The sequence below is a fragment of the Pteropus medius genome, unplaced genomic scaffold (genome assembly GCF_902729225.1).
Source record: "Pteropus medius unplaced genomic scaffold, Ma_sr-lr_union100, whole genome shotgun sequence".
In the NCBI taxonomy this organism is placed as follows: Eukaryota; Metazoa; Chordata; class Mammalia; order Chiroptera; family Pteropodidae; genus Pteropus; species Pteropus medius.
Genome location: NW_024342467.1, coordinates 11,358,858 through 11,385,077, shown reverse-complemented (window position 1 = coordinate 11,385,077; position 26,220 = coordinate 11,358,858). Strand labels below are relative to the sequence as shown.

The 26,220-nt window shown below is 39.8% G+C and overlaps 1 protein-coding gene across 5 annotated transcripts in view; it reads left to right on the top strand.

The window, feature by feature from the left end:
• Positions 1–616: 616 nt before the first annotated feature.
• IGF2BP3 (insulin like growth factor 2 mRNA binding protein 3) overlaps positions 617–26,220 on the top strand; it is a 112,352-nt gene continuing 86,748 nt past the window's right edge. The window contains exons 1-2 of one of the 5 annotated variants that reach the window (XM_039862542.1): positions 617–1,313; positions 2,645–2,705. In XM_039862542.1, the coding sequence (XP_039718476.1) occupies positions 1,139–1,313; positions 2,645–2,705 (236 nt within the window). In that variant the 5' untranslated portion in view covers positions 617–1,138. Of the gene's footprint in view, positions 1,314–2,638; positions 2,706–26,220 lie in introns of those variants that run through there. The other 4 variants (XM_039862541.1, XM_039862539.1, XM_039862540.1 and 1 more) reach the window with 4 other exon arrangements.

Here is a 26,220-nt window from a genome sequence, read left to right as displayed (position 1 = left end):
TGGCCGCCCCACTTCCCCGGTGCCCCGGCCCGTGAAGGGTGCAGGGGTGAGGCGCGTCTGCCCGCCTCGCTCGCTCCTACCCACCCCATCCCGTCGCCGCGTTTCCGCCCCTGCTAGCGCTGGAAATGTGCTCGCGGCTTTGCTGAGGTTACACACTTCTGTCATCCAAGCCACAAGGCGAGTTCGGAATTGTGACTCTTTGGTTTGGTTAATTACCTATTTCAAGAAATCGAATACCTAAAACTACGGTAACTAGAGCTGAGGATTGCCTAGTTTGTACCCACCCCATCTCATTAAAAAAAAGAAAAAAACAAACAACTCTCCTCCTCCTCCTCCTCCGCCTCAGGATCCGCCCCGACCAGATAACCCTTTCTCAACTCCGCTTGACAATCAGCTCCCGCAGCCGCCTTCTGCTCTGCGCTCGGCTGCCAGTCCTTTAGCGTCACCCCCCCCCCGCTTTCTCCTCCTTCTTAGGGTCCTCGTCCAATCTCCTTTCCCTCCCCTCTTCCTTCTCGCTGGCTCTCTCCCCCCCTCTCACCGCCGAAACCCACTCTAATTGAGGCGCTGGGATTCCTCACGTGAGACGTTGATTTGTAGTTTGAACACGTGGCTCATTCAAAAAGCCGGACACTCGGGGCGGATTTTTTCCGCCTCCTGCGCCTTCCTCCCTCCACCAGGTCTCCCCTCCCGCCTGCCAGTCACCCTTGTGGGTTTTTTTATGGGGAGGCGGCGCCTGCCCTCACGTAGTGTGATATTTTCACAGTCCGCTGGCCGATGCCAAAAGGGGTTGGGGAGGAAGAGACAAAAAGTAGTTTTTTCCCCTCCTCCTCCCCCTCTCCTCCTTTTTCTCGCTAATCCCGCCTCCTCCTCCCAGTTAGGAAGACTCGATGCGTTTGGGTTGTAGCAAGGCTTTTTCATTTTCGTTTTTTTTAATACCTAGGAAAGGAAATACAAGAGCCCTCAGATCCGATTTTTCTCTCCGTGTTCTTGTCCTTGGTTCTTACTGTGTTTGTGTATTTTAACGGCGAGAAGACGAGGGGAACAAAACCCGCCTGCTACATCCATCCCTGTGGGTGGTTTTAATTTTTTCGTTTTTCTCATAATTTTTTTTTTTAATAAAAAACAACCACTCTTCACAATGAACAAACTGTATATCGGAAACCTCAGCGAGAACGCCGTTCCATCGGACCTGGAAAGTATCTTCAAGGACGCCAAGATCCCGGTGTCGGGACCCTTCCTGGTCAAGACTGGCTACGCGTTCGTGGACTGTCCGGACGAGAGCTGGGCCCTCAAGGCCATCGAGGCGCTTTCAGGTGGGCCCCGGCCTGGCCCCGCCGGGCGCCCGCCCCAGTCCTGCGCCTCCGCGCGCCCGGGCCTGCCGGGGTCGGGGGGCCCGAGGCCGGACCCGAGGCCAGGCCCGCTGGTCCGCACAGGGCCCCAGGCCCGGGCGCGGGCGGGGAGAAGGGCCGAGGCCTGGGCGCGCACACGCGTGGGCTTCAGGGCGCTTCCTCTGCTCGGGCTGCGCCCCGGGCTCCCGCCGCTCCCCTCCCCCCGCCGGGGGTTTGCGGGCTGAGGGCGGACGCGCTGTCAAGAAAGCCCGGGAGCGGGCTCCGAGGGGAGGCGGGGGGCCGTGGCGGAGTCGGGGAGAAGGGCCGGGAGAAGGGCCGGACGCTCAGCGCTCGCCGCGCGCCCCTCCCGGGCCCGGGCGCGTGCGCCAGGCTCCGGCACGCCGGGCCTCGGGGCCGAGCGCGAAAGCCGCCCTCGCCCTCCCGCCCTGCTTCCTCTCTGCTGGTTACTTATGGCGTTGCAGCCCTTGCCCCCGGCCGTGGGAGAACGCAGAGTGGCCTCGACCCCGCTGCAGAGTGAGGCCGCGGAGCCGGTGCCTTCCACCCGCGGCCCTGCGCTGCCTTTCGACCCCGCGGGAGGCGGGCGAGTGCGACCCGTGTTCCCCGTTCCACCTCCCCCCGCGTCCTACGAGCCGCAGGGGCAGGTGAGCGGGGGCGGCCGGTGGTCGCCGGGGAGGGACTACCGAGGGCGAGGGCGGGGGAGCGTGCGTGGCGGGGCGGCGGGCCGGGGAGGGACGCCCCGGGGGCAGTCGGCGCTCGGGTCCCTCCCGGAGCCCCGTGCTTTTCGGCGTGGCGGGCGCCGCGCCGTCCTTCGCGCGTCCTTCGTGAGCTGCATCTCCGGGCGTCCGCTCCTTCGAGCCTTTCCCGCCACTCTCTGAGTCAGGGCTTGAACCCGGAGGAGGGCCCGGGCGCCCCCGCTCCCGGGTATGTCTCATGCGTGTGTCCAGGGAAGTTGCCAGAGGGTCTGCGGTCGTCCTGCGGTGGTCGTGGGGTTGGGTGACCCTGTCTGGTGGGCGGGGGAGCTCTTGGAGGGGTAGAAAGTGGCCGAAGTAGTGGGGCCACCAACTGACTCCGCTCCCCACCCATCTGTAAGTTGTACACACAGCCCTGAAGGGGTCGGCGTTGCGCCCGCGCCGTGCGAGGCTTCTCTCTCTCTCTCTCTCGGCCTCGAGCCGCGTCCGGGTGCCGTTCGGGGTCTCAGGAGCCCACTCGTGTCCCCGCTGAGGCTGTGCGCGTCCTGCGGGCCGCGAGAGCCGCGCAACCCGGCCAACTGCCTTCCATCTCTTGTGTATCTGCAGGTAAAGTGGAACTGCACGGGAAACTCATAGAAGTAGAGCACTCGGTCCCAAAAAGGCAAAGGTGAGCTTGTTTATTATGTTCTCGTCGATTTTGGTCTTATCCCATTATTGGGAGGAAAGACTCAGCACAGCTGAAAACAACTTCGTTTCCTTTCATGCTTGCTGGGCTGCTGTTTGGCTTGGCGTTTTTCGTCTTTTTCTCTCGCGTTTAGGTGTGGGGCAGGTGTGCGTGCGTGGGTAATGCTGCGCAGGAACTGAGGGCTCGTCTGTGGCCCCCGCCCCTGGATGTGTTTATTGGTATAAAAGTTTCTGGAGGAAGCTTTCACTCTCCGGTAGAGTAGGTCAAGTTGCTACATCAGGAAATCAAAATCTCAGAAGGCAGTTTTGGGGAATCTGTAGGACTTAGGAAGCAGTGGGTGCCCTCCCACCCTACTTGTAAGTGCAGGATGGGCGAAAGGAGCTGCGGCCACGCGCGGGTGTGGCATGTGTTTCCTTCTCTGCCCCGAGTTGGCGGCGACCAGTCTGAGAGGCCTCGGAGGCCAGCCGCTCCTCTGAGAGGCTCTAGAGGAATCGCCTTTACCCTGTGAGCTGGCCAGCTGGGACTGGAACACGTGAGTGAACGTCTGGCCTTCTCCTGCCCAGAAGCGCCTTCGGTCATGTCACTGCAGTTACACAGATTTCTGCAAACCTGCTTTTGTCTCCCGCTTCTCTCCCTTACCTTTAAAAAATATTTTTACTTACAAATAACCACCAAGAGATAGTGGAGACTGAAGATTTGTGCTTCTTCAACAAGGGGATTGCACTTTGCGGAAAGCATGGATTGTGTGTCACTTGATAGACTGTTTTGAGGCTGTGTGTTAACCTCTTCAGTATTTTGGAGAAATGGCTCCTTTCTCAAGAGCAGGCAAGATACCTTCTTTGTAACTAACTGGAAAGATGCTGCTCCCTCCCAGTGGTGTGGCCTATGCCTTTCTGAGTTTTGCAAGGTGGGATTAGGTTTTGTGCCTTTTCTCTCTCCCATCTCCCCGCTCCTAGCCTGGGCCAAGCAATAACCTGGAAGTTGATTTAAACTAGGACTGTGTGTCTAGTAGGTATTGGTAATGGTGTGTGTGCTGGAGGGCAGGAAGGGTTTGCTATGCATTTCCCTGGTGCTTTGCAAAATGGCTACACAAAATGTCATCATTTGCCTGTTTCTAGATTGAGCTCTTTTTCAAGTAAAGCATTTTCACAAGTTCAGTTTTTGTAGGTGAGCTGGTTTGGATTTTTGTGGATTTTTGTTGTTCATGTACTTAACTTTCATTAGGATAGTTGGAAAGGGATTTGCATAACCCAACAGACTTACTTTTAGTTGGAAATTTTGGTAGGGGTCAAATTATTTCATATAGTAGCATGGAATTCTTTTAACGAAAATAACTAAAATAATAGAACGTGTACTGAAAAGTATATAAATTGATCTCAGTTTAATAGGAATTGAAAAATTGAGGATGAAGTCATATTTCCTTAAGTTTAAAGGCATAATCTGAATTGTTTACCAAGAGGGGAAAATGTTAGCACATTCTACAAATTCTAATTGGTTTCATGTTTAGCCAGTGTGTCTTAATTTGCTTCAAATATTGAATAAAAAATAAGCAAATGGTTGTGAAAGACTGGCATTTTAACATTTGATTTTCTAAATTTAAACATCAAATGTCTTGTGCTTTTCAGGTATAATTCAATGACCTGTGTGTAAGTGCAGGTTACTTTGTCCTTCCAACCTGTTGTGAATTTCTCTCCATGTGTAGAGAATTAAATTTAAAACATCTGCTAAAGACTGCCCATTTTATTCTTAAAGGCTTTTGCTCAATCTAAAAGTTAGATTACTTGCTACTTTATAACAAGCAGGAGTTTCTCTTTAGGAAAGCACATAAGGTAAAATGTTACTACTGGTGGCAACAAATATTTATCAATGGAAGTCTCTTTAGCTTATTAACAATGTAGATTAACTTAAAATGCTCAGGATTTTAAGTGATACTATCTTACTAGCAAAGTAAATAAGAGTACTACACTGGAGATAACTTTTTACTGGTTTAGAGAACAATCAAATAATTAGTCCTTTGCTTGTATTGAAAGTAGAGCTTGCTTTTTCTGCCCAGAGAGATTTGCTGGAAATCTATATTAGAATTTTGTTTTAACTGAACCTTGGAACTGTGATGCAGTTTCCCTTATCTGAATGGTCTGAATGAGCTTTAGGAGAAGGCAGGAAGGCACCCTGGTGATCCACATGCCCAGCACCTATAGGAAGATGAAAGGTGGTACTGGTCACAATGAGTTGAATGCCACAGGCTGATCCTTGCCATGAAAGCCTGCTGGACTTGTGGGTGGAGTTCTTTGTGCTTAGCGGTCATTGCATTCCATCCCATCATCATGTAGGCATCTGAGACAGGCACACCCACATATGCAGCAATGACCTTTATACCTGCTGTGCAAGGCATGTTGGGAGCCCGGTGCTGAAGAATGCTTATGGCAGCACTCTGAGATGGATGAATGGGCTTGCAGCAACCAAATGGGAGCAGGCCTAGGAAGCAATTTGATGCTTGGCAGGCTGGCCCAACTCTGACTGGGAGCTGGGCTGAGCAGGAATATTGTTGAATTTGGTTCAGACCAATCTTGGGTCCTGACTACCAAAGTCTCAAGGGAATGTGGACGGAATGTTGCTTTTCTGGATTCAGACACCCCTCGTTGGAAAAGATTATAGCAGTACTTCACAGAGCTTGAGGTCCCCTGCATCTAGAATGAAGAAAGGATTGTATTGAATGTCGGTGATAGTATCGCATTTTCTGTTCCATATACAAAAGATACAGCACATGAAGACTTGGCTTTACTCTGAGGTATAAGCTTAAAAAAAAAAAAAAACTCTCCCCTCAGCGGGGTAAGCCTTAAGGGTGGGTGTGAAAATTGTCGTGACTTTGAAGACTAAAGCTGAGCTTGATTAAAGCCACTGGTATCTTTGTGAGACCTTGTATGTGCCCCTATGTGATTATGTAAATAGCACTGATTTTTTTTTGTTATGTTGTGGGCTGTTGGGCATGAGAGAGAGAACAGGAAAGTCGCTGACATTGGGGAACTGAGAGGATGGTGGTTTTAGTTCATTTTCCATTGCTTTTTTAAATTATAAAAGATTTATATATTTTCAGTTTTTTATAGTTTAAACTTTCTCATTTATCATGGCTTAGTTGTTGATACTGATAAAGATTATATGTAGCCAAACATATTTGAATAAAGGAGAAAAAATAGTAGGATATTATAGTTAATATTTTTTCCAGGAAAAACTCATTAAAACAGACTGTGGTGCCCAAGCTCAAATGTCTTTTTTTGTTTGTTTATATCCTTTAAAAAAGAAGTAAGTGAACAATTTATTTCCATATCAGAATCTTGTGTTTAACATGTAAACTGGATAGACAGAGCATGTATAAAAGTTACTGGGGTTTTAAACATATATTACTTTAAATGGCTATTGAAAAGCTAGTGCTGCATTTTAATAGCAGTTAAGTATGGAATAAGATAGTGCCATCAGCAGCAATATGCCCATGAGCCAGATATGACTCTGTCCTCTGAAAACAACAAAAGCTGCTTTTTAATGCAGACCATTTAAATATAGGTATGAATGGTTGTACTGCTCCTCGATTATCAGTGTGGTACAGGTGACTCTTGTAAATTAGGGAGACTTCTCACACATGCAGAGACGTGAGGTTCTGAATGTTGGAAACTTTCATAATTGGTAAAGAATCATAAGCAAGGTGATCTCTGGAGTTCTCAGTTTAAGATCCGTGCTACAGGACTGCTTAAATGGTTGTAAGCGACAAGATTTTTCTCGATTTTGTATTCTTTTCTCCATACAGTTTGAGAGAGTTTAAAAGATTTCTTACGTTGGTCTGCTTAGAATTTAAACAAAAAATTAAATGTTAAGTAGCTTGTGTGTGGCTGTCCACAGTAACACAGAAGGTATAATGGAAACATGACATGTGCCTGGAGCCAGTGGGGATCGAGAGTCTCGGCTTCTGTTTCTTGCCTTCCTTTTGATTCGTGTGATCACTCACATTCTCTGTTCATGCCAAATACCATTATGGTAAACTAACAAGGGCCATATTTTGTTCTGAGTTTTGCCATTCTGCTTGAAATAAATGAGTTACCAGCAAAGGCTTAAAAATATCTTTTTGAATTAGAGATCTCGGGTTTCCCCTGAAAGAAACTTGCGTTTCTTTTCTGTAGTATGATAGCTCAGTTGCTTTTGCATGTGTATCTCTTTTGGGCAGTCAGCAAGAGAGAAATGGTCTTTGCCCTCCTTTGAAATTCTGTTATGAGCCACACCACTGCCGTTCCTGTGTCATTACAGATCCGTTGAGCCACCTCGATATATATCTAAAGCAACTCCGTTATAATTGCCTTTAGCAGCTGTAAGATAGTGACCTTTCTAACAGTAACATGTTTGAAAGGTATGAGTTCTCCATTCAGTAACGCTGGTGGTTGGTTTGGTCTGGGAGGAAGGAGAGAGACTGAGATATTCTTAGCTGAGTTTCCCTTATTGACTCTTTCCTCTGATTCAAGTTTCTAGAGTCATAAGACAGGAGGTGGCAGTGTGGTAGCAGTGACGAAGGGGTAGCATTGGCATTTTTCATTAGGATCTCTGACCCATAAATCTGATGTTTAAAAATGGGTTCGGACTAGCCAGGGTTTTGCTTGAAAGCTGATAACAAACACAGTTCTCAGGGCTCTATTAAAAGTGAAGGTGTAATTTCTCATGGTTTTCTCATGGTTTAGGTTGCTGTTTGGCAAGTGCTCAGTATTGGTAAATAAACAGTTATAAATATCAATATACCATGAAGATTTTGTTGCCCTGAAGGAGAGCACACTGTACATAAATTATACATTTTACAAAATCACCCTGAGACTGTTTAACTTGATTAGGAAATGGTTTTAAGTTATGATAGAACTATTCTTTGAGGACTCTAATAGAACTTTAAGCTGAAAGAGGCCTCAGTCCTTAGAATATCTGGCATCGTCACTTAATTGTTTAGGAAGTTGATTCCTTTGTGGTCATGGTGTTATGGTTATCTTTCACCACTCCCAAACCAGCACTCAAAACAACAACTCATTCTTCATGATTCTGTGGGCCTGGTAGTATGGTTGGTTCTGTTCTATATGGTGTCATATTGGTTCATGTATTAAGCTGGGCTAAAAGGTCTAAGAAGGCTTCACTACTCACATGTTTGGTGTCTTGGTGCTTGTCCTGCCCTTTCTCCACATGGTGTCTCATCACTTGCTAGTAGCCTGTAGCTGGCTACCCCACGTGAAAGCAGAGGCTGCTAGGCCTCCTAAAGGCTTGGCCCTGGACTGACAAATTATTCCTTCTAAACTGTTCTGTTGATCAAGGCAAGTCACAAGGCCAGCACATATTCAAGGGAGATATGGACGTATTGATGATAGAGTGACATGCCCTGCACAGAGAGGGGGTAGTTTTTGCAGATTATCTTCCATAAAGTGGAGGAGAGGGAAGGAGTAGTGGCTTCAGAATGCTTGGAATGTAAAATATCTGAAAATTGCATTTAGCCCTAGAAATGGGGAGCCAGTCTCCATCGTATTCCCCTGGCGAGAGAGAATAGTATTAGCTTTGGAGGTCATGCATAGTGGTCAGTCTCTGTATATTTCTAAAGAACGACCAGTAGGATTTGCTGATGGATTAGATGAGGAGTACGAGAAAAGGATGACAAAGAGATTTTTTGGCCAGAACGACTGGGTAGAAAGTGATGCCATTTACCCAAATGGAGAGCATTGAAGGAGGAACAGATTTTTGTGTAGAAATCAGGAGCTTTACTTTGGGCAAATTATGTTTCTGATTCCGACTAGAAATTAGTAATCCCAAATGAAGTCGAGTAGGTAGCTGGATATATTGATCTGTTGCTCCAGGGAAGGCAGGAAGTGGAAGTGAAAATTAGAGGCCTCATTAGCTCGCGTGATTCGAAATTATGGAATTGGGCAAGATCACCACTGAGCAAAGGATAGTGAAAGATGACAGTGCGGTAGAGGAGAGCAAGCTGAGTAAGCTCACCCCGGGAGGTGAGTGAGGACAGCCTGTGGAGAAGGATGGTGTCACCAGCTGTGCAGCACAGCCCTGAGAGTTTGTGATTTAGACGAACGAATAAGCAAGTGGGGGTGGTGTTAGATCTCAGCCTTCCGGCTCTGCTGCGAATAGTTGGAGAGTGATTTATGAATTTTGGAGCAACCTGGAATGTAGCCTTTTCCTCAGAATTTGTTTATTAGGGTATTAGTTCATTTTCTTATTTTCTAGAATGTTTATGAGCATGTTTTATTTGTAACCTGCTAGAGATGGAAGAGTCTTAAGTGTAGTAGTTCCTCTTGCTGAATGAACAAGACTTACTTGTGACAGTTGACCTACGCTCTGACATCTGTCAACACTTCTGGTGATCGTGAGCCTAGTTTCTACAGACAGCACATTCTGCTTTTTATCAATATACATTTGGAAAATCTTCTGAGGTAGTCTTAGGTTTCAAAACAGTGTAGACCAAGTCCAGTGCTTCTATGTGCTTGTCTACATACTTGGTGATTTCACAAGGGAAGGTGTTGAAACTATTGGCCAGAACATTCATTGATATCATGGGCTAGGCTTACTATTTATTTATTTATTATTATTATTATTTATGCCCGCAGCACCTGGTCTTCCTAGGTGGTCTCCCATCCAAGTACTAACCAGGCCAGACCCTGCTTAGCTTCTGAGATCAGACATTGGGCTTGTTCACGGTGGCATGGCCATAGACCATGGACCGTGGCTCCACTGGGGTGTGAACTCAGGACCTTCTGCGTGTAAAGCAGGCGTGCTAACTGCTATACCATGGAACCATGTCCATGGGCTAGGTTTAAAATACTTTAATCACTTTGTTATTTTAGGATGCTGGAATTAATGAAGCATTCTTTCCATTTTATTCATAAAAATGTTAGCTATAAGAACCACAAGAAATCTTTTGTAAGTATATTCCCTCATTTTGACATATTTTAAAATCTGGTCCTTGGTCAAGTAGCCTCCTCCTCAAATTATGAATTCCATCTTTGGCCATGGCAGCCACCAAAACTAGGGGATGTGTTAGAGCAATTGATTTTGAGACATGACAGAATAACTCTTCAACACTTTCTGTGTCTGTGCAAGTCCTTCGATCAATAGAGTGCTAGCTTGGAAATATGTTAAACACCTACTGATTTAAGAAAGGAAAACTCACAAAAATGGCATAGCACAATAGATTTCTTTTTACTGGTATTAGTTGCTTTACCAAAGGATTCTCCATAAAGCCCTGGGAGAAGAAGTGACTTGCCCAAGGCGCTGCAGGTGATTAAAGGGACCCATTTCCAGGTCCTGACTGGGCCCCACCTTCATTCCTCCCATTTAAGTTGTCAAATCCTCAGAGTAACTTACGCAGCAGCCCAATCTTGTTTGCAATGGCAAGTCAGAGCAGAGATGTCCTGTTTCTTCCTTTTTCTGAAGAGAAAAGAAACCTTGTTTGGCTTCTTTGAAGGATTGATTTACTGTCTTCCTCGGGAAAAAAATCAGGTACAGCTAGTCTGGAATCCGGGGCTTTACTATAGGGTAAAATATCTGATTTTTGAAGACAGAAAATGAGACTGCTTTTTCCTCTAAGGTAATTTTTAGCCACTTCATCTTAATATAAATGAATTGCAGGGAAGTTGGAGGAGGCCTAAGGAGATATGAGAGTAAAACAGCATGAGGAGGTGGATGCCGTGGCTGTATCTCAGGCAGGTGACTCATGGGATGTGTTTTAGATTGCAAAAGAGGTGGCAATGTCTGGACTGGAGCCCATGGTGCCGGGTTGTCCCAGATTGTTACCAAGATTAGTAGGATCTTGGCTTGCGGAAGAGAGTCTCTTAAATGTGGAATATTAAGGGTTGGGAGAGAGTAGGAGGGAGAAGTTGTGCTGGAACCTCTTTGTCAGGATCCCTGATGCTTGTCCCATGTACCCTTTTTGAACTGAAGGGTATAGCCAGAAGAATGTGGGATGTGAGGTCTTAAGATCTAAGTTTTAATCCCAGCTCCACTTTGTAAATGCACGGTGTTGCTTAAGGAAATTGAGATTTGGGGAGGTTATAATGGAAATGATGCCTCAGAGGATCCTCGGAGCAATATGTATAAAGCATCAATACAGTATTACTCAGTAGTCACTCCAGAGGCAGCTGTTGTATTTTTCCACTTGAGATTCAAAATGTAAAGTCTGGATGTAGATTATATTTGTTTGGTGGGAAATGTAGGAAACCTTTGTTCTGTTTTGGGACGTGGACCAATATAAGTAGAAACCTGTGGGTGGTGTCTTTTTGTTTTTTCATTGAACGTGTATTGCCTTTTTTATTTTTAAAATTAAGGTATAACCTAGATACAGTAAAGGGTGTAAGTATTAAGTAAGCAGCTTGATGAATTTTTACATATGTATACATTCAAATTAATCTAAAACACATGAAGTAAAATGTGAACATACTTGTTTTTCAATCCTCCCTATCAACCATGTATTTTCCAGGTCTTATAGCTGGTAATTTGGTATATTATTTTCCAGAAATTCTCCTATTCTTGCAGCCACAAACACTTTAATTTAACAATGAAATCATCCTGTTTACATAATTTGTGCTTTTATTAAGTTATGTATCCTGAAGAATCTTCAGTATAGGTACAATTTTAAACAGTTACATTGTTCAGCATAGATGTGTAACAATTTAACCATTCTTTTCATAGTAATTTCAGTAGAGTATATTTATAGGTATATCCCTAGGACCCTCGGTTTTATATTTTTCTAAGGTAAATTCTTAGACTGAGAATTGCTATGTCAAAAGATATGCACATTTAAATTTGAAAGCGCTCTGCCAAAAACACGTAAGTTAACATATATTGACACGGATTAGTCGTAATTTGACAACCAAGAGAGCTGTTTTCAGTGAACTGTGCAGGGAGACGTGTGGTTAAAAACTGTCTTTTCAGGCATGGAGTATACTGTCATTCTAGGAACATCTTCTTCTTTCCACCATGGATATCTAGATACCAAGTTATTTGTGCCCCTTGTCTATAAAAATTAAATCAAAAGCTATGAAAATTTAGTTCTGATAGTTCTGGTAACTTAAAGCTTGTATACCTAGGCTTTGTTTTCCCATACTTCGTACCTTAAATTTTTGGATCTCACCTCAGAAACTAACAATATTATCTTGCACTGGGAACTTTACTACATCATATTTTGATTAAAAATTAGTTTCCCAAACAAAGTGCTACTCAGCTTGCCACTGCAGCTGGGCAGGTGATGATTGAGAGTGGGATTAAGATAAACTGTGATGTTGGTAGAACAGAAGTGATTGAATTCTCTCTGATAATCCCCAAATGTCTATTTTTTTTTTTAAAAAAAGTTCTTGTGAAAGTGAAGAAACTCTTGCTTTTTTTTTTTTGAAGAGATAAGTGTGGTTGAAAAATTTAATTTCTGTATTTTTCGGCGTGCTAATTTACTTATTTCTGCATTTCTTCGAGTTTCAGAAATGAATTTATTCCCTGTGGCTTGTATACATTTTTAGTTTAACAAGCATGGCTTGAGCACTTGTGCTCAGAGTCAGTTCCATCTCGGTTTCAGGGGCTAGAAGAATAAGATACTTGTGCTGAAGCGTACGTGGAGTATAATAGCTTTCGCTTTGTTCTGTCTCGATCTCTGGGTGATATTTTTTTATCTTTGACATGGACAGTGGCTCACTGTGATGCAGTCATCCTAATGGTGCGTTAATATCTGCAGGTAAAGAGACACTGTAAACCTGGCATGGCATATATGGTACGCCCCAGAAACACAGGAGGGCCATCAGGCATAGTGGCACGTTGGCAAGCTAGCCAGGGGGAGCTGCAGAGAGGGATGTGCAGGCAGGCTAACCGTGTGCAGTGGGGATGGAAAAGCCTGAAGGGACAACAGGAGCTAAGGCATGTAAGTGTGAAGTATCCTGGTGTGTCTGTCGCAGGGAGACCGACAAGCTGTTTAGGATTAGAGAGGCTCAGCTTGAGGGGATGGTGGTTGAGGCTGAGCCTAGAGGAGCGATGGCAAGACAGCCTGTGTGTTTGAGGAGTGACTCTATTAGTCTGATTCTTCTTAACTTTAGGGGCCCAGTCAGTTTATTTAGCAGATAGTTATTTGAGATCATGCAAGACTTGTTGCCTAGGTTAATTTTGGGATGGGTTCAGCAAGGATCATGTTGAACTCCCTTTACCTCTTAAGTACTTCATGGGAATGACTGTGCCCCCAAAACATGCCATGGAGTTTAAAGCTGTTAAGCTACCATCTGACAGGATAATTAGGGTAAATCGTGGTAGGACTAAGGAATCCTGTACTAAAGCTGACTGAGCCTGTGTTATTTTTTTTAAGGTTGGCTAAGACAAGACACTCATAAATAGTGAAGATCAAAGTACCTGGTATTATTTGATTTTTATTAAGGCATCTCAAACGATGTAATGAACCTTTGGAGAAAAGTGAGGTAGACTGGTGTGTGTGCACACACTATTAACAGCGAAATTAGGGGCAGCAGGAGAGCACAGCGATGGGGAGAGCCAGTGGCATCCAAGATCGCAGTTGCTCAGGTTTGTAACCATGGGCAAACTGATTAAACTCTCTGAGCCTCTCAGTTTATAAATAGCGGTTATAAAACTTACTGTACAAGGTTGTTGGGAGTTAAGTGATAGTGCTTGTACAGGAAGGACTTCTTGGAGTATCTGACACCTAAGTGGTATTGTCTCATATTAATAAGCCTATGCATTTACATGTGGCAATTGGAAATAGATGAATATATATATTCCTGCATAATCACATGGTTTGTGTCTCATGTGTACAGATACATAGAAATGTTCCACATTTTTTTTTTGTTAGAATGAGTTATGCATTGTGAATAAGAATTTATACTTTATGTTTAAACATATAGATTTTAGGATCTCTAAAATGTGTCTACTGGTGAAAATACCTTGAGCTCATACTATTAAAAAAAAAAAAGGGAGGTAAAGAACTCCTGTTAATTTCAAAGAGGTAGACAGCATGGTGCAAAAATGGACAAAGGATAAGAAGCTGCAGTTGAGAAGGGGATATCTGAAAAGCCAGTCCACTTAGGAGAAGAAGCCCAGTCTTACTAGTCATTAGATGCCAATTGTAATGGCATTTTTGCCTATCAGGTTGGGAAAAATGAATAATACTGATAATATTTGGTGTTGAATGTGGAGGAATGGGCACTCATACAGCTCAAGAGTACACTGTCCCAGACTTCTTGTCATGCCATGTTAGACCTTAAGGTGTGAATACCCTTCAACCAAGTGTGGAAAACAACTTAGTCCTCATGGTTTTGTGCAGTTCGTAAGCGTAGTTTTAATCAGCAGAGTTATAAAAGAGCTGCAAATCACCAGGCAGGACTCTGTGTAGGAGTCCATACTACACAGATAAATTTGTAGGTTTTATTGTATCACTAATTACATTTTAACAGGTATTATACAGGTAATCTGGAACTTTCACCCACTTTTAAGCAAAGAGGATTTCAAGCCTTTATTGGACTGTAGGACATTTTGCAGTTATCCATTTTTTAGCTTTAGAAGGAAGATTTTTGAAAAGGAGGACAATACTTAGAACACTTTCTCTTTCTGTTATTTTTCTTAAGCACTTTGAAGTAATGTTAAACAATTTCTAATTTTTAGGTATGTTTAATGTCTTTCTCCACACTAGTAATTTCGCTTGTAATGTTCTCTTATAAAGAAATACTTGGCAAAAATACATTTTATTTGTAGCATTGTTTTAATAGAAAATTGGAAATGTCCATCCAAAGAAAAGTTACCATATTTCATCAAGCCATACTGTGGTATGTTTTGTGGCAGTTATGAAGAATGACATAGATTTATATGAGCTGACATGGGAAGAGCAAACTGAAGAGCAAGTCATGGGATAGCTCCTCAAAAAGACAGGTATTTGGGGGGAAAAAACCCTTTTATGTGCGCATGTCTGTTTAAAAACAGAGAAGGGTCTGGAAGGCTTTCCATGGAAAAGAGTGGTTATCTCTACAAAAGGGAACTGATTGATGATTGAGTAAGGAGGAAGCTAATGGTTTTATACTCTATTGTAATGGTTCTGAAACTTTTTACTTTCGACCCTTTGACGTATAAAAACTAAGGACACCCAAAGAGCTTTCATTTGTTTTTATTTATTTATACTTTATTAGCAATCAACTTAATAATGTTCAACATTATTTAAAAATGAATATAATAAAACTCATTACATGTTAATATTTTTGTAAAAAAAAAAAAAGATGGCTGAATCCTCATAACTACATCTGCATTCAATCTCTGTGATATTTTGTTTTGATTGAAGTATGTGAGGAAAATCCAGCCTCACAGGTATATAGTTAGGAAAGGAAAGGATGATTTTAATTGTCTTTTTAGGTCATTGTAGACAGTCTTTGTTCCTACCCCAAAACTTGACAAGTGGTAGTTTTTTAAAGGCTCACTGAAATGTGGAATCTGAAATCATATCAGTGAATTTTTTGTATTCTGTTACATTAAAATCCATTGGTCTTTCCTGCACTTTGAATGGTTCTCTTATCTGTAAGTACTGGGAGACTGTCAAGCTCATGATGGTAGGTAAGTTTGCCAAAATTCTGGTTTTTACTTAAGAGCTCAAATTTAGTCACTGGCAACAAATATTGTTAATGTTTCTAGAAGTGACTGACTTTGTTCTCTTCTGAGAAAACGCCCACCAAACAGCAAGGTTAAATAACCATACTTTGTCTTTACCTCTTTCAAGCAAAAATGGTGCTCCATGCAAAACATGGCTGGTTCAATCTTGACGTTCAAACAACTGCTTTTTCTGCAGACAACCATAATAGGTAACAGAAGTGCTTCACACACACGGCCCTTTTCCTCACAGAGTTAGTAACAAGATGTGTGCTCAAGGGTTACTTAAGAAAGTTAATGATTTTTACTGCTTCATCAAGGACATTTAAAAACAAACCTGAATCGTGTTTTACTGCAAGTGAAGAATACAGTGACTGCTGCTACAGTTTAATGTTACTGCCTTGGTTTATTCATGCTGATGTGCTCCCGGTTACCCGCCATGATTACTTGTGCACCAGCAGTGCAAATGTCAACACATTTGAATGTGAAAAAGGCAAATTGGAACTTAGTAGTGTTACACAAATAGTTTTGACTTCTTGAAAGTGTCTCGGGGACCCCCAGGAGTCCACATGCTATACATCATGAATTGCTGCTCTACACTAACGTGATGTTTGAAATTAGCTGGATTAGATATTCCCGTGAATATGTATTTACATCATGACACAACAGATGGCAAGAACAAGTGAGGATTTTATACAACTATATGGCATGTTAGCCTTGAAGAGGGAATTTTACAGAAGTCAGTTTGTGAAAAACAGGTATGGGAAGAGAAAATAGAAAAGAGAAAACAAGAAACTAAACACAAAGGAAAATCTTGGTGTACAAAATATAAAATATTTACGTAGTTGGGGGCACTTAAATTCACATGATCAAAATGAAGTGAGTTTGGACATTTGGACACCCACAGTCAATGTTTTAAGTTCCTTAAACCAAAATGAATGGTACAGTGTCAAGAACAGGTCTCATCTAAGGAAACAAATAGCCTTTAGTACCTTTTGTTATTCCTAAAAGGTTAAAGAAATCTAATTAGAATCTTGGGGCACCATCAACATTTCTTTTGACAGTTAGGATGTTTTTAGGCTAGAAGCTTATGTTAACTGATATTTTTAAGGGAGACCAGGTGGGAGGATCCCATCTCCGATATATTTCCACCAGCTTTTCCCGCCCTTAGTAACTGTTGGTTAACTTTAGAAAATAACAACTTTTGTTCCTTCCACGGGAGAGGTACTTTTCTTGTCTTAGACAATATATATATATATTTTTTTTCCTTCAAGATTTATAAATCAACAGTGACTTTTCATGGTATTTCACCAAGTCTTTTCCATTCTGTATATATTTTTTTGTGGCTTAAGAAAGCTTGGTAGCTTACTAGTATGTTTTCTTTTTCAAAAGTTCTGTTTTGCTGACCTTGGATCTTAGCAATTTTTAAATGTTTCATTCAACAAGTTTTTGAGTGTTTACTGCTTTTACGTTCTTGGGAAGACAAGAACTTGCTTTCACAAAGCTTAAGGTGAAAAACTTCACTGTTTACTAGGGCAGCTGCTGGCCATACGTGGCTCTCAAGGAATTGAAATGTGACTGGTCCAAATTGATATTGTGGTGTATTTGTAAAATACACTGGATTTTGAAGAATTACTTCAAAAAGAATATAAAATATCTTAAATTTTATCTTTTACCTATTTCTTTTTGCTTCAGTGTGGCTACTGAGAAATTTAGTATTATGTATGTGGTTTCCATTTATTTCTATTGTACAACACTGATTTAGAGAGATGAAATATATATATGTATGTACGTACATGTATAAATAACGTGTGAGGCACATTAGAGGCCACAGTGAAAAATGAAACAGGTTAAGGAGGAATGGGGGCTTGGGTTTGGTCATTTCATATCGAATGATCAGTGAAATCCTCACTGACCAGGTGCTCTGCATGAGCAGAAGCTTATAGGAGTTAGGGAGTGAGATGAACAGGTAGGTGCCCAGGGACACAATGACCCAAGCAAAGAGGCGGGAGCAGCAAGCCCAGGAGTGAAGCCTGAGGATGCTCACTGCATTTCTAGTCAACGAGGAGGCCACGGTGGCTGAATTAGAGCAGCTGGAGGAGATGCGCATGCATGCTGGTGGGTAGGAAGGGGATGAGAGCTTTGCATAGACCCTGGTGAGTGGAGTGGGATCAGGGAGAGCTGTTAGGAGAACATTACAATTATACAGGTTAGAGATGGCAGGGGTGGGACCTGGGCTGTTGAGGTGGTGGTAGCGGGGATGAATGGATAGACTCTTCTATTTTGAAGATGGAGCTAACAGCAAATGTGGAGGGACTCAGATATAGGGAGTGGTGGGGAACCAAGGATACCTTGACAGTTTATGGCTCAAGCATCTGAAAGGATGAGGAGAGGGGAAGACAGTTCAGTTTGGCCAGATTAAGTCTGAGATGCCTGTTAAATATGTGGAGATAGGACAGAATAGATAGTAAGTGGAGGCAGAGAGGCGGTCCAAGGGGATGGTGGGGAGGTGAGGGGAACAGTGATGGAGCCCAAGGACAGGCCCGTGAGGTAGGAGGAGAATCTTGAAAGAAGTACCTGAAGGCCTTTATGAAAGTGTTTAAGTAGGAGTTATCAGCTGTGGCAAATGATATAGAATAGCGTGAGGATGGAGTTGGCGACATTATCTTCGTTGGTGTCCTGGCGGGTGCAGTTTTGATGGGGCAGTAGGGCAGAAACCTTGAATGGTATGGGTTTTTGAAAGAATGGATGGATGAAGAGTGGGGAGAGACAGGGAGTATGGCTAGCCTTTCAAGTAGTTCCCTGTAAAGACATCAGAGAAATGGGGTGGTGGTTGGAGGGGTTGCAGTTTAAAGGGAAGGGAAGGGTTGTGATTTGAAACTTTTTACTTCAATTTACAAGAAAGTTGCCAAAACAGTACAGATGATCCATATGCTTTCCATCCCATTTCCTCAAATGTTAATTTTGACTATAATTTTTCTGGAACATTTGAGAATAAGTAGTTGCAGAACTACTGCCATTTACCGCTAGATGTTTCAGTGCACATTTCCTAAAACAAGGACATTCTGTTACATGACCACAGCAAAATGATCAAAATAAGAAAATTAACACTGATTCTCTAGTTTAATCTACAGATGTTATTCACGTTTTGTCTTTTGTCCCACCAGTGTCCTTTTTTCTGATCCCGGATCCAATCTGACATTATATAATGCATTTTGTTGTGAGGTTTCATTGGTTTCTTTTAATCTGGGACAATTCCTTAGTCTTTTGTTAGTCTTTATGATCTTCATGTTTTTGAAGAGTATAAGCTAGTTATTTTGTAGGACGTCCGTCGTGGGTTGGTCTGATGTCTCCCCATGGTTAGAATCAAGTTATGTATTTTGGGTAGTATACTGCAGAAGTGGTGATGTCCTGAGTGAACCCCATCTGCAGGCACAGAGATGTCGATTTTGCTCCGGTAGTGGAGATGCTAACTGTGACCAGTTGGTTAAGGTGGTATCTGCCAGGCTTCTCTAGTGTAATGTTACTGTTTTCTCCTTTGCATTAACAATCCTGAGGAGGATATTTTGAGACAATGTAAAGATCCAGGTTCTCATCATACCTTCACCAATTTTTGCATTCATTGATGATTCTTAACCTGAAATATTATTACTCTAGTGGCTGCCAAATGGCAACTTTCTATTTTCGTCATTTCTCCTAGATTTATTAGTTGGAATTTTACTCCAAGGAGCAGCTTTTTCTTCATTTGTTTTGTTTATTTAATATGGACTCACCGATTCTTATTTTACAGATTATAACATGTTACTATTATTTTGTCACTGTCATAGTGAGGGTTTTTAAGGTAAGAGGTGTTTTAGAGTGGCGAGCTGAAGGCAAAATTCAGCACAGATGAAAAAATCATTATGATCTAATATCCACAATACTAGATGAAATCTTTGCATGCTTGTGCTTCATTTTAGAGGAATAGCTTTGTACTTTACTTGAAAACAGACTTTAGCTGCCCAAGTGCAATGAGTCTGATATATTTGACTCTCTTCTGGTGATGACTTATGACTAGTGAAAAATCAGGTTATTTTTCATGTATGTGACACATTAAGTCCGAATTCAGATGCTGTGCTCTTCAACTGAAAATAATAACTGTTGTCTGGTATGTGCATTATTTATAGTAACTGTTAATCATATGTAGGTTTTTTCTACACCAAATTTTATTTTAGCTCATGACAGGCATTTTCCCCAGCCTATTGCATTTTGATGCACTAAGTATAGTCTGTGTGAAATTGGTACCGTCACACATTTCTTCAGTGTTCCTGTTTGATCTTACGTCTTTTGACGAGTGGTGTGCACACTGAAACAAATCAAATGGAATCTTAAATTATCTTCTTGAGATAATATACTGTATACAAAACACCACAGGCATTAAGAAAAACTAGTTTTTCCCTACGGTAATTAAAAAGATTGGATGATTCAAACAAATATGTATATGGAAAAATTTAAACCATAAAAATGATTAAAATGATCTCTTTCTCTGTCCCCAAGTGTAATCATTGTATAGTTTCTTGTGTTCTGAGGGGAAAGATTTGTATACATATGGAAGTATCTATGAGCACATACATTTTAGAAAAAATACTAACTCAATTCTGCCTCATTGTTTTGAAGTTTTAAAGGTGCTTTGGAAGCTGGAGTGGGGAAATTGTGGTAATTGAATAGTTCATACTATTAAAATAGTGGAGTCTTGATTTAGGAATAAAGTATATTTACCCACATCTGGGTGATAACACATTAAGGCTTGTTTAAATGTCTTTGTTATTAATGGGATATTAATAAATATGTTAGGCTTCATTATTAATACTTGTTATAGATTGTTCTAAGTTTTGAAAACTCCAACATGTGTTTTACCCCCATCATCAGTATGGGAAGAAGTGTGTTGTACAATGTTTAACCAAAAAGAAAAAGAAAAAGCCTCTAACCTCTGAAAACCTCAGAGCAATCCTTTTATTTATTTTATTTAGTTTTGTAGAGCAGTCCTTTCAAATAGCATGTATATAATATGTTATATTAACTGGAACTAATTTAATGTTCTAAATTTAATTCTGTTAGTGTACTTCCTCCCCAACTTTTTTTTGTTTTTAAAAATTTCTTTAAAAATCTTTTAAATATTTTATTTTTAATATTTAGTATTTTATTTTATTTTTCTAATGGTGTTCTTAATCTGCTTTTTTGGGTTCTCAAAATGCTATTATTTAAAGTATTTAAAAATTTTAAATTACAGTCAACACACAAGATTAGCTTTGAGTATACAACATAGTGATTATACATTTATATAACTTACAAAGTGATCATGCTGATAAGTTTAGTATCCATCTGACACCATACAGAGTTATTACAGTATTATTGATTATATTCCCTATGCTGTACTTTACATCCCTGTGACTGTTTTTGACTGGCAATCTGTAATGCTGTTTATTTTTAAAATTAGAATTTTTGTAGAAAAATTTTTATTAAAATATTCTGAAAAATACTAAAATTTGCTTTGTTAGCTTAAAGGAAATAGTTCAAGATTTTAAAGAAGGAAATTATTTTTAGGTTTTTTTTTTTAGTTTTTAAACCATTAAAAGTATAAATATTTTAAATTGAAGTGTACATTAATGAATTAACAAGTGAAATACTGGTGTGTTTTAATTCAAGTGGAAGTCTAAAACATTTAGTGCATATCAGCCTGGCTGATACTAAAAATATAGGCTCATTTAAACTAATAGCTCTTAAATAAACTATAATTAAATGTTGTTAAATGTCTTAATGGAATTAAAGCTAGTAATTCAATACTGCATAATATATCTAAGATTAGTTATATGTCTTAAACCTTAAAAAACTTGGTTTATTTAAAAATATCACTATACTATCTAAATATGTAGATCTGACACATTTTAGTTTTGGTTGTGTTAGATTTGTGTATCAATATTTAACTTTTTCAGAACAAGTTCTAAATTTTATGATAGTGCAACTAATTTAAAAATTTAAATTTCACTAAGCTTCCACATGATCAAACTTAAAATTCTAGTTAGCTAGTTTTATTGTAATTTTTAATTTGGTTTAAATACTGCTACCCTAAGTCTCTAAATTTATGAAAGGACTGGATGAATATTTTAATAAAATAACATCAAAATACCTAAAACAAATACTTAAACTTATTCATTAAATTTGAAACACTAAAACTTTTTCAAATCTGGAGACTGGCCTCAAAAGTCTGATTATATTTATGTATTTCTTGTTATTCCAATAATTTAAAAATACACAAAAATGCTAAGAATTAAGATTTTTGAACTATAGTTCTATATTACTAACTTTGAACAACATTTAAAAATTTCCACAATAATATCCATAGCTAACTGATAATCTGCTTCAAGAGATTGATACCTTTTGACTTCTGCGCCTTATTTGCAATTTTCTTTCAATTTATCTATTTAGCCCTGCCAATGACAACTAGTGTGCCCAGGTGCTAGGGAGACAGAAAAGCATTATCTTACAATTTTGCAAGAGAAAAATGAAAAAATAATTTTATTCAACTAAAACAAATTTATATGAATATGTTCATTAACATAAATTTAGCCATTGTCATAACTGGCAGTAACTTTAAATGCATAGCTGAACTGAGTCTTTCAGATTGTTTGATTAGGTGATTTGCAGTTTCTGGAAGAGGTGGGAGCTGTTAAGATTCTGAAAGTTTCTCTTTTTATCTACAGACTATTAAGATGTGTGGGTTATAAGTAAATCAGATCTGATTTTTATTGGTTGTTTTGATAGTGTTTGTTTGGTTTCATAACTACCATGACTCTGAATTTACAGGCTCTTGAAAAGAGACTAAGTTACACATATATAGTATTTTTCCTGTTGTTTGTTCTGCTTGTATCAGAATGAAGATAGAATTTTTCAGCTAGTTTTTTAGTTACCCATTTTATATATTTAAAGCCTTCCCAAGTCTCAGAATACCAAATACTAAACATAGAAGTAAATAACTATTTAAATGATGCCTAACGAATAAATCTATAAGAAAGAGATTTAGAATCCCAAATACTTGTAACTGATATTGTACTCTTAAATTGAAGATGTGTTCTAGTTTTAATCATCAGTAGAGTATACTAAATGCAAGTGTGTATGTATGCTGTAGAATCTCTTAGAGAAAAGGTTAAAACTTTGACCTAACTTAAGGTCCTTTCCCAGCCCTTCTGAAGACTGTGGTTTAAAAACTGGTAGTGATGGCTGTTGAGACTGTGTCCAGAGTCTTGAAGTGTACTTTATGCCCCCTGGTGGACGGTCTGTCCTGATACTTAGGTTTTGCATTTGTTTCTACAAGTCAGTCTTTAGGTAATTAATTAAAGTGCTTGGTCAGCGTTTAACAGGTTCTTAAGTGTTTTGAAAATACATAAGCTTTTATTTCAACATTTTTACAAGGTGTTAAAGTCTAAAGCCAAGCCCACTAAAATTTAACGCCCTGTATAGATTGTTAATGACAGGCTTAGTTTGTGATAGTTTTCCTAATAGTAAAGCTTTCAAAAAGGGTTAGAGCACTTAGGAGTTGGGGGGCGGGGCGGGGAGAGGAGGACGGGAAGGGCCATTTTAAACTCTTGATGTCTATATTATAGAGAAAGTCTGAGGGCAGATGGATGTCCTCTGGGTACACTTGAGGATGAGTACTGTATGTGCAAAGGTAAGAAAGAGCCTTTTATATACCTTTGGTGCTCAGTGCCCCTTTTTTCTTTTGGTTTATGTTGAACTTTTTGACCAGTTACATCAGTTATTAAGACCAAGAGTTTCTTCCTTTGAGAGATTTGTGTCCTCCATGGGCTTGGAGATGTTAGTCATAGGTAGTGTGTTTTTGTATATAATCAGTGATTATTAGCATGATATTTCATTCTAGATGATCCTAATAGGCACAGTTTTAACATGTCACTTTTTAAATTGAACTCTAACCTTTTGTAACATCTTCTTAAATATGATGGAAATTACAACCATTAATTTTCTAGCATTGAGAAAATTATTTTATGTAGATTTTACCATTTTTGCTCCTAGAAATTTGTCATTTTTTTTTTTTAAAGAATGTAATCGGAAGTGTGAATATAATTTGAAAAAGTAAAATATAGTTACTGAAGTTCTAAAGAAAAAAACAACACAACTAGATTATTATAAAGCTTATTTAACTAAAAGATTAATGCTTAATAATTTTAAGATATTTTCTAGTAACTATTATAAGTATGCCGGGTCCTTGATAGGACTTCCTAGTAGAAGGGAACTTCTCGAAATATAATATGCGTTGGATCTTTTATTGTCAGTACAGCTATTTGTCTTATTCAGGTGTCACATTAGCTGCTGGATGAGGTCAGATGTTTGGTTACCTTAAAATGATCTACTCTGTGTTGATGTGACGTCCTTGGGCTTCCTCTATAAAATATAGATGTAAATTAAAAAATTGGTGTTTTCTCTAGGAGATTAGGATTTATATTGTTATGATTATATTGGACAGTTTTCTTGAAGATGTGTATAACTGTTTTTTTTTCTTACACAGAAGCCAAATAGTAGACACCTAAAATTGAGGTAGAAATAGCATGAGAATTAGAGTTAGAAGTTTGGATTTGCCTGCTTTTTGGCCTTGCTTAAAATAATATCTTGAGGCTGTTTCCTTAATCTGTAAAGTGGGAGTATTAATGCTTGCTTAGCTCAGTTGGGGTAAGGATATGATGAAAATGTATTTTAAATGCCTGACGTGGTTTTTGATCCATTAGGAGTTCCTGAATAAATGGTATGTGTTATTTTTGTTCTCAATATTATTGACATTTTAAAAATTTATCATTAAATTGTAGTTGTGGCAGAAATAATCTGGAAATGATTGATCTTCTTCTGGATGTTGCTTTCAGTCTTCCCGGCTAGAAGATGCGACTTTTCCTCTGCAGCATCTCTTATTTGTATTAGAATTGACACAAATGTGAATTGTGTAGAATTGTTGTCCTAATGTAACAAAGGATTCCTTTTAAATGAACAGTAAAATTTCATTAGTATACATTAAGTTATAAAACAAGATTTTTGTGAATGTTTGACATTTGAAGTTACACTGTAGTTATTGCAGTAAAGTGAACCTAAATGTACAGTTATTCCTTGGTCTCCATGGGGGAGTTGGTTCCCCCTGCTGATACCCAAATCCGAAGATGCTCAAGTCCTTTATATAAAATGGTGTGGTATTTGCATATTACCTACTTATAGCCTCCTATATACTTTAATATCTAAATTACTTATTCCAGATTATTTATAATACCTAATATAATGTAAATACTGTGTAAATAGTTGTTATACTGTATTTAGGGAATAATGACAAGAAAAAAGTCTGTACATGTGCAGTACAGATGCAGTCATTGTAGACTTAACTACATAGTACACATCAGCAACAATATAACTTTTTTCCCTCTTGGATAGTTTCGAATCCATGTATGCAGAATCCTGACAGAGGGTGGACTGTACTATCCTTCCCAGACAAGAAAAGGAGACTATTGTCCCATATAACAATCTTAGGACTTTTTGGTTTTTCTGCAGTATGAGAAATGCTAATGTGATTGAAGGTTATGTGAGAGAAAAGTACTTAAAGCTTCTTTACTATCAGTCATGTAAACTTAAATTATATTTTTTCTTCTAAAACCTCTTTCCTCGTGGTACGAAATACCAACAAGCCCAGAGTTTGGTTTTGATGAAATTTAACATTTGTAAAGATAGTGACTTCTAGATTTTAGAGAGTAGGAAAGAAGAAAAAGGAAATTTCAAAAGTACTGCAGTAGAGATAATAGAATAATAAATCCTGCTATACCCCTCACTTAGCTTCAAGAATCACCAGCTGATGACCAGCCTTATTGGATCTCTTGATGATTTTTGAAGCACATTTAAGATAGCAAGCATATTACATCCCTAAATTCTTTAGAATGTGTGTATCTCTAAAAGATAAGAACTTAAAAACATAGGCAGTACCGCGATGATATCAAATACTCCAGTTTTATTCAGCTGGGCCCCCAACTCCAGTTTATTTGAATTAGAATTTAAATAAGTTTCACACATTGTGATTGACCGATAGGTCTTAGTTTTTTTTTTAATGTCTAGATTCCTCATCTTTTTGCTTTGAAATTTACTTGTTAAAAAAAACTTAGATATTTGTGCTGGAGAGTTTCCCAGGGTCTGGACTTTGCTGATGTGGTTTCTTTTAACATGTACTCTACTCTCTGTCCCAGAGGACACAATAGATTTAGAGATTTGATCATTTTCAAGTTTGATTTTTTTTTTTTAAGTTGGCAGACATGTCATAGACAAGACATGGGAAATTTTTAATGTCTTGGCCAAGAGGTTTTTTTGTTTTGTTTTGTTTAAAGGATAACACAGATTTAAATAGTTTATCAATGTAAGTTCAAGTTTGGGGAAAATATTGGTATAGATGGGGAAGCATGTTGCATTTAAGTAAAACGTAGTTTCTTTAACCTGTTCTTCCTTAAGTAATGTAAACATATGTGTGTGTTGTGTGTGTGTATGTGTGTGTGTGTGTTACCTCACTAGAAGGTAGAATAGCTTATTAAGTAGGAACAATTTGCTATCAGATACTGGTAAACTAGCATTGCCTCTATAGTATGTGTTATGTGGGAGAGAGAAGGGTTATCTGCAGAGCTAGTATGGTTATATCTTGGAAGAAAAGCAAGGGTCGAGTTGCCTAGGAAGAGGAATGTCAGACAGATATGTGGATTAAACTTGTCTACCTTCTTTGTTTTCTTGCTGTGTAAGAATTCTTCCGTTGTATGAAACAGAATTTTCATAGTCTCTTGTGAGTGATAACCATTGTTTG